Genomic DNA, 9,098 nt, shown 5'->3' with positions numbered 1-9,098 from the left:
CCCTGATGAGGAAATTGAAACGGCAGTGTGAAAAGGAGATAATTGATGGCAGGGTCAAAGTATTAGTGTGGAAATCAAGGAAGAGTTAACTACCCATCCCCTATACTGTATGTCAGTTTTGGAGCTCACTGTGCAACTTCTAGAAAAAGTAAAAGACAGACCAAAAAGGAGCAGCTTGAAAAGAAATAAGCTGCTCCTCTAGGGAAAGACTTTTTTTTTTTGGAGAAAGCACTGCTGGTGTCTTATTTATGAGCTTTTACCTGATGTGGTGCTTAATATAGATTTACAGGAGTTAACCAGAGGACTGCCTGTCTCAACCTCCTTCCTCACAAAGTTTAAAATTAAAAACAAAATCTCTTAATACTCGCTGTCTTCTCAGTTTTTATTATGTATGAGGTGTTCAAAGTCTAGCTAAGTAACACAGCAGCTTTTTGATGTGATGTTTTCTGGCGTGGTTCAGTCCCCATTCATCTTAATCCTGAAACATCAAAGTCACACAGTTAATGTGCCATCTGCTCAGCGTTACCTCCATGGCAGCATTGACAGCAGTGTCTGCTCCCAGGCTGAAGTCAGTTCCAGGGACGTTGTTGCTGATGGTGGCAGGGATTAAACACATGGGGATGCATAACTGATCGTAGTGTACCCGGGCTTCAAACAGCTGCAGCACACCTCGGTACCCCTTTGAACATCATCAAGAGGTAGATTCAAAACCACTCTGATGTTAACACTGACACTATGAAGTTATACAGGACCAATACGCTACCTCAAACCCTCCAATTACAAGCAGAGCCGAAATGTTGAACTTGGAAATGGTTTGCGCAATCTTCTCCATGTGTGGGTTTGGAAGAGTCCTGAAGATGCGCATTAAACAGACATTAAAAATCACGTAAAGGGGCACTCCAGCAATTTTACATGCCCATGGCAATTTGCTAGTCAGAGAGAGTATTACACAACCTATGAAAACTTTTGTATAATTTCTCCAGTAGCTCTGGAGGACACTTTGACAAGCCTGAGAAAATAAGTCACTCTGGTCACCTATATTTGGCTTGGTGAGAAAATATGTTTACTACAGAATCTGCGATACAAACTGGAGTTGTTGAATTGAAAGACGTGATTGGTAGGGTCTAACATGACATGATATTGAGTTGCCTTATAGAAAGTGTGGGATCCAGTGATTTTGGAGAATGACAGTACAGAAAGTACAAGGGAATAGAAGTCAAGATATTTCAGGCTCTGCTAGGTCTAGGCAATGTGGACGAAATCTCCTATTATAGTATAAGTTATTAGGTATATTAAAAAGGTAATTATGTTAAAATATCAACATATATTGTGAGTACATTTAAATAGCATATGGATGGTTTTTAGCTAACCTAGAAAATTAAATACCTGACAAATGAAGTTACTCCAGAGATATGACAAGGATCCTTACCACAGTAAAAACAGTATTGTTGGTATATGTCATCATATTGCCTCACTGTATGCTCTAACTTTTTTCATCTATATGGAGATACATTACTAAAAAGTTGGAGTTCTGTTAAAATAGTTTTATAGAATTTTATAGAAATCAAAGGGTCCTGCTGCTCACCGTTTTGTCCCCAGCAGTGAGCCCCCTTGACCCGTCCATCCCGCCACAGTGTGCCACTCCATCTCAAAAAGCTGCCGACAGACAACCGTCAGTACAGAAAAATTTCCTCTTCAAGGTGGTTAGAAAAAATAGAGACAGAATGACTTACCGCTCCATTGGCGAGTCCTTGAAATCCATCATTGACAGCGTAGACCTTGTGTCCGTGAGCAAGTGCTACTCTCACAGCTGACCTCACCGCTGCGTTCATCCCCGCAGCTGGAGCTCCCACATTCAGAATAGCCAAAGAGAAATTGCTCTGTGGGAACATGAGTCAGATGTTATTGACAGGCACATTTGAGTTGAAGTTTTGTGATTCCTCTTCATGTGTTACAGCTAGGATCATACAGTTTGTGTGTGTGTACATGTGTGTTTATGTTAGTGAGAGACTTACCTCAGTCTGGGAAGCCTTCTGGAAGGCAAGGAGCTTGTAGATGTTCCAGTTGTTTTCGAAACTCCTAGGAGAACATCTACGGTTTTAGCTTGTTTTTTTATTTGCATGGAAAAAAATCAATCGCTTGTATGATGACATGAATCCGAATGGACTTAGTTGAAATACATCATGGCAGTTTTGCATAATTTTTATATGAACGGTATAACTACTCAATATAAATGAATATATCTCACCCTCCACGCAGTTGAACGGCCTCAGCAAACTTCTTCTCATTCATGGCCTTCTGCACCAACTTAGTCTGCACACAGTGGTAAAAGTTTAAAAATACAGCAAACTTCCCACTGTTTGTGTTTTATGTCCATGAAAATGAATAATAGAAGAGAGGAGAGAGACTCACCATCTCTACACACTCCATTAGAGGAAGGCGAACTGGATGGTTACCTGACAGGCCGATGACACAGGCTGGGGTGCCAGGAGAGGCCTCCAACAGGGCAATCACCGCCTCCACACCCAACTTACTGCTCTGAAAACAAAGAGTGCACATACAGTACATGTCCATTTAAATGTATGAATGTTGGAGATTATCACCTCCTACTCATTAGTAACGTTTGTGCTGGTTATGTGGATAATATGTCTAAATAAAATGCAGATTTAGACATGTTTATGTTTACTCGCACATGAAACTGGGAAGTGTAATCATACAGTATATATATATAAGTATAAATAAATGTGGTTGTCCCCACATGACTTGGATTTGTGACAATTTTGATTTCTAACTGAACACTACAAAGTCAGGTTTATCCCAGATAAACATCCATCGACTTTGTAATGTTCTATATCATGACATCTCATTGTGTATTACAGCACCAAATACACAGGCCACTTACAAAAAGCAAAAGGAGAAATTGCACAAAAACTGCTGTGCATTTTTTGTAGTGAGATTTATGTTGCAATGATTACCAACGGTTAAGCTTGCACACTGACTTAGACCAGTGGTTAAACCGTTGACCAGATCTTTGTTTGTGGTGTCTAATAAGAGATCAATTAGAGATTAATGGACAACTGGCAGCCAGTCAGAAAGACATATTTTCCTTGGCCTTTAGGCAGCTCAGCTCTGCAGTTTATAAGCAATTAAACACTAAAACTACAGCTGAAAAGAATAACTACCTCAACAATTTGTTCAAAATATAAAATATGTTGTTCAACTCACCAGTATTCTGTCAAACGCAGAGGGAGTTCCTCCTCGCTGAACATGGCCGAGTACTGTTACTCTGGTGTCATAACCCAGCCGCTTCACCACCAGCTTCAAAAACGACATAAAAGCATTTCAGTGTTGATTTGTCATTCACTAGACGAAACACAACTGAGAGAAAACTCTTTAACAAACATTTGGCAGGAAACTCTTCTAAAGCATTTTTAAAAATCATAGTTTCAGTATTTTCGTCCAACAAACAACATCCTGTCCTTAATATGTCCCTTGTAGGGATTAGACAAATAATTGACAAAGCGATATATGATATATATACTGGTTTTATATATATATATATATACTGGTTATCAGTACACTCGCATAAATATCACAATACAGTCTAGGCTGATATGGAGTAGAGGTGTAGCCTTCATTTGAATACTGAACTGATTTCTTTTAGTTTAACCTTTGCCTATTTCAAATCTGAATAATAATTCAACATAAAATTACCTCTTGGTTGGTGAGCAACTGTTACATACAGTATAGTACTGTCCTTAAATTATTAAACTTACATCTTTTATGTAAGTTGAGGAGATAGGCTTGCCATTTCTGTCAATGGCTCCTTCTGCGACGATTATAATGTTGAGTCTTGACCCTGTTATGCGGCTCTGGAGGTAAACAGACAAACACATGCATTAGCCACTAAGTCATTAAGCACAATCCAGCTTTTAAGCCCTGTATTTTATCTCTATTCCTGAAATGCTTGTGGATCTAACTTACATTGTGCTACAGTTTTTGTCACTTACCCCCTCTAGACGGGCACACATACGATCCTCCCAGCCCTCATGAGGAGGATCCTCTGGAATGAAGAGCCAGTCCGCCCCAGATGCCAGTGCTGACACCAAGGCCAGGTAACTGGAGCAACAACACAATACTTTATGTTTTATTCGGTGGCAGCGTATAAATGATAGCAAAAAAGGTCAAAGTGTTACTCACCCACAGTGTCGCCCCATGACTTCCAAAACAAAAGTGCGCTGGTGGCTGTAGGAGGTGCACAGCAGTTTTACTACAACAGGCTAATAAACTTTTTCAGCAGCTATGTGAGCAGACAAATTGCAGCATTGTAGCAGCATACCACGATGCAAGGGAGCAAGTCTGGACAAGCTTATAGAAATCATGCCTAAGAGACCTGAATTGGGGAATCTGCTATAACAAAACTTGGCTTACATGATTGTATCCCGCCCGACAATAAATCATTACATTATGCAGGTATGAGCCTGACATAGAGCTGCAAATAACATAAACATAAAATAACATTTTCATCATCAGTTTATCTGCAGATTAGTTTTCACAGTTAAACAATAAATCCTTTTTTGATAAAACTGTGTAATATGCCCAAGATCATTTCTATGGGCCCAAGGTGACATCTTCAAGAATCTGTTAAGAAAGAGTGTTTAGCATCTTTCCAAAAAAGCCCATTAATTTTCTGTTGATACATATCTATTCACATTTTCCCCATTAAAGCACCACTGTGTTCTTGTTATATCTTCATCCCCTGTAACTCATTTAATAAGAATTACTGACCAAATAACTTTGTGACCTAAGGATAATCACTTTGATGAAACACCTGCTGCTTCATTGCTGTCACTGTTCAACATCACACAGTGTCTGACCTCTGCGCAGTGGTCATGATGGCATCAATTATCTCCATGATGCGGTGCAGTGCAGAGTCTGCTCCGATGGTCATGTCAGTGCCGCAGAAGTCATTGTCTATGGAGCCAACAAGCCCCACGATGTTCAAGTGATCATGCTGCTTGGCCAGGGTGTCTGTGATCCGTCCTGAAGTAGCACACGCACACACACACACACACACACACACACACACACACACACACAGACATGAATGAAAGAGGATTCCATACTCTTGAAAATGAAATGATGCCTCAAAGGACTATTTAACCATAGAATCCAATTGTATTAAACTCATGTTTCCTCATCGACAGTTTCTTGAGAGCACTTTACCTTTCTGTACGAGCTCCGCCAGCAAATCGCTCCACTCACTGCGGAAGATGTTGGCTCCGGTGAGGCTGCCGTCACCACCACACACACACAGGTTGGTGATGCCTTTCTTCACCAGGTTGAAGGCGGCGGCAAGTCTGCCCTCACGAGTTGGGAAGGTTTTGCATCGGGCACTGCCAATCACAGTCCCACCCTGAAGCAGAGACATCATGTATCAAATCAAATCAAATCAAATCAAGTTTATTTATAAAGCATATTTAAAACAACCAGAGTTTTGTACAATAAAATACAACAGAAAAACACATGACATAGTAACAGCTAAAATGTGATGTCTTAACTATCTGAGACATACAGGGAACAGTTTGAAATAAACAAGTCACAAAGCAGTTCAGTGAAGGCAGACAGGGCATTGTAATCTGTCATTGACAAATTTGTTCACGCTCTGGCTCCCAAAGGGATTTTTCATGGCCAATGGAGATACTTTTGCAATGCCGTCTGATGCCAAACATTAACTGCAGTCACACTCAGCAAGACTGATACAGTAATCTGAATCAATCTGGATACAGGATGTTATGTTTGGACAGGACCAGTCGCAGTAAGATGATGTGATATAAACACAAGACATTAACACACCAATTGCATTGGCTTTAGAAAGCATGTGCCCTCCAACACACATCCAAAACAAGTCATACTATTGGGCAACGCAAAGAGGACAATGGGAGTCCTACTAACTATCATTTGAATAGTGCTGCTTGCTGCATCTTCAGCTGATAAGGCTCAAAGCACATGCAGCAAAACCCCTTACCAGGTTATTACCAGTATAAGACAGGCAGGGAGACAACAGATGAGAGGAGATGGATGAAATAATGAAATTCCTATTAAAACCGTAGAAAGAAGAATAAAGAGAGAGATTTAAGACAGAAACAATATAAACATAACAACAACATGAAGTCACAATACAATTAAGGCACAATAGGACTTGTATTCCAGAGGAGGTTTTGACATGTGACAGTAGGAAACGCATAGGTGTAAATAATAAAATGAATGGCGGGTCTGCTGATGTGCTTAGAGCACAGTTTGTTACTGACACACCTGAATATAACAGAGCCATCACTGCGTGTGCTTTTCCTACTATGACAAGTCGAAACTATGAGAAAGGCCTACCATAGCTACTTTCACCACTGCTGTCAACAGTGACTGAAGATAATATTTTAACCTACCAGTTGGATGATGTTGGTCACACTGTGCCAGTGTGCCAGTTTGATGTTTTCTCCCCCATCCACCAGGCCCTGGTATCCCTGAAAAGTAAAATGTATGTAGGACTGATCCCAGTCAAGCAAGAGCAAAGACCTAACTCAGTGTATGTATTCAATAGGGACACAAACAGGATGAAACAGCTTGTTTACCTCATGAATAAGATAGACCTTGGCCCCGACATAAATGCCCATTCGGGTCACAGCTCGGACAGCGGCATTCATTCCTGGGATGACAGTTGCACAAAAATATTAAGATTCATCTCTGCCTCTTAAGTCATTGCACACAAGCGGTTGCACCATGGCCCTGGATGAAGAAATCAAACACTGTGGTGGATATGACCTCATTATCAGTTATTGGGCAAAGGTGCCATCCGCTCTGCAGAGCCTGTAACCACAGCCCCAGACAGGTATTGCTTGAACAATTCCTGACACGTACGCCACACTGTATGAATTACCAGTGCAAAAAGTACTTATATCTTACTGTACTTAATGAAAAGTAGCCATACTGTCTGAAATACTCAGTCTAAAAATACTCTGTTACAAGCAAAAGTCATGCATTTAAAATTTAACCTAAGTAAGAGCATTAGCATTAATATATATGTTAAGCACAGAAGTAAAAGTATGCATAAAGCAGACTGGTTATTTCAGAATAAAGGAATATAATACTGGATTATAATTATTGGTGCATTAATGTGGGCATCAGTGTATTGTTGCAGTACTTTAAGGTGGGGTTAAGTGTAATTATTCTATACACTGTGGCAGTCTGATCTTAACCCACAGTGATACATCATCATTTATTTGTTGATATATTTTGCATTATTAATTTGAATAGTAAGCCAAGCAAGCAAAGTTATTAAAAGCAGAAAGTAGCAGAAAATGGAAATACTCAAGTAATAGCTGAAATTGTTATACTTGAGTAAATGTACTTAGTTACTTTCTACCTTTGTGAGCTACATACTGTACAGTCTGGGTATATATGTATGCAAGCCCATACGTGACCTTTGACCCCGTAGTCATCTGAAGGTTAAACAGACACTGCTGAGATAGTTTGATCATTTTGTTTCCACTCAGCTCTCAGTAAATAAAGTACCACGGTTTCTTATGTTAACATGCGTGGCAGACAACAACATTTCGTATCTACACATGTATTTAAAGACTACAAACTGCATTATTATTCCAACTTGAAGTTTTTCAGGTCACCTTGTGCATCTCCACCGCTGGTCAGCACTGCAATGGCCCGACCAGCTCCCGTCATCTTCAGCTTCTCCAAGTCCATCGAGGACATTTTGACGTTTTCAACCGAAAACAACCAAACTGTGTGAAAAGTGAGAAAATGTCCGTTAAAAAGCAAAAAAAGTGGTTGGTTTGTGGGGTATGGGGTTAATTCAGATGTTGCTTCCTCGTTGACGGCGAGTGAACGCTCCCAGTGACATTTCCTCACCGTTTGACTCCGCCCTGTCCAAAGGGAAGCTCCTCGAGTACACTTGGCGCTTGTTTTATAACCCCGAACCGTCCGGCGACATATTTTCCTCTCTATCAGTTAGTCTTTTCTTATTACCCCCGCCCACTCGCTGAACCCTAAGGTGTGTAACAGGAGGTCCACAGCACGTACAACACGAGCTGATTTCAACCAGATTTCATCAGGGAGCCTATAACGGCGCCAGTTGTTTCCAGGAAAAGGCCCCAAATACATACATATATCCCAGCAGTGGTGGAGAGTAAATAAGTATATTCATGTACTGTGCTTGAAGTACAATTTTGAGTTATTTGTTCTGTATTCAAGTGTTACATCTACTTACCATCAAGAGGCAAATATTGTCTTTATCTTCAGTTACTGCTTCAAATTATTAATCCAAAATATGATCAACATGATGCGCTGTTACCACAGAATGGGTAGCTATACACTGGAGTGAGTAGTTAAAATTAGCCACACCAACTGCAACATTAAAATTATCCTCACACGTTAATGTATAATCCAGTGATAAAATAAACATTATTTTGAAATGATCAATTTATTTTGTTTATTCATTAATGTGTTAATTATTATAACTTAATTATTATATAATTATCTGTTGTTTATTTGTGTTCTCATTTACTGTTACTATTATTATTTTTATTATTATTAACACTGCTGTTTTATTTTTATTATTTTATTTTTATGAATGTAAAATTCTAACTCTTATGTCAAAATGTCCTTTAGGATTTTCTTATTTAACAACATGTAAGGCTCAATAAAACAAGGTTCATAATTCTAAAACCAGTCTGCATAATGAGTGCTTTAACTTTTGGTAGTTTATATACATTTTGTTGGTAACACTTCTGTCGTTAGAGTAAAATTTTGAATGCATGATTTTACTTGTAATACAGTAAATCTACCTTGTATAGAAGATCTAAATACGTCTTCACCACTGTGCTTCAGCTATAGAAACTTAGAGCAAAAGCTAAGGATGTCAAAATAAATGTATTAAATTTAAGTTTAATATTTCTATTTAAATATTGACATGCTATTGTCTCAGGGACTTATTTCTTTATTTGTTTTACATTTGTCTTAAGATTTATAATTAGGCCAGTGATGTGACTATAGTTGAGCTTATTTTAAGATAAGATAAAACTTTATTC

General features: G+C 39.1%; 1 protein-coding gene across 1 annotated transcript; it reads right to left on the bottom strand.

Annotated features, from left to right (window-relative positions):
* Positions 1-457: 457 nt before the first annotated feature.
* LOC111652222 (ATP-dependent 6-phosphofructokinase, liver type-like) lies at positions 458-7,936 on the bottom strand. Its single transcript, XM_023402435.2, has 16 exons — positions 7,680-7,936; positions 6,630-6,703; positions 6,444-6,521; positions 5,227-5,416; positions 4,878-5,043; positions 4,201-4,245; positions 4,011-4,119; positions 3,777-3,872; positions 3,226-3,318; positions 2,413-2,538; positions 2,249-2,313; positions 2,016-2,079; positions 1,734-1,880; positions 1,586-1,656; positions 764-851; positions 458-679 (listed from the first exon to the last, which is right to left on the bottom strand). Exons 1-16 carry the CDS (start codon positions 7,762-7,764, stop codon positions 473-475), a joined length of 1,704 nt encoding a protein of 567 aa, XP_023258203.1. The 5' UTR covers positions 7,765-7,936; the 3' UTR covers positions 458-472.
* Between the last annotated feature and the right edge of the window lie 1,162 nt (positions 7,937-9,098).

This window comes from Seriola lalandi, unplaced genomic scaffold, assembly GCF_002814215.2.
Source record: "Seriola lalandi dorsalis isolate HSWRI2012SDOR001 ecotype SW California unplaced genomic scaffold, Sedor1 jcf7180001973503, whole genome shotgun sequence".
NCBI classification, from domain to species: Eukaryota; Metazoa; Chordata; class Actinopteri; order Carangiformes; family Carangidae; genus Seriola; species Seriola lalandi.
This window is presented reverse-complemented; position numbering and strand designations above follow the sequence as displayed.

Coding starts and splice junctions, on each gene's coding strand:
- LOC111652222 (XM_023402435.2), bottom strand. CDS start 7,764: ATGTCCTCGATGGACTTGGAGAAGCTGAAGATGACGGGAGCTGGTCGG. Junction 6,704..7,679: donor CAGCGGTGGAGATGCACAAG/GTGACCTGAAAA, acceptor CTGTCATCCCAG/GAATGAATGCCGCTGTCCGA. Junction 4,246..4,877: donor ATCATGACCACTGCGCAGAG/GTCAGACACTGT, acceptor CACCTCCTACAG/CCACCAGCGCACTTTTGTTT.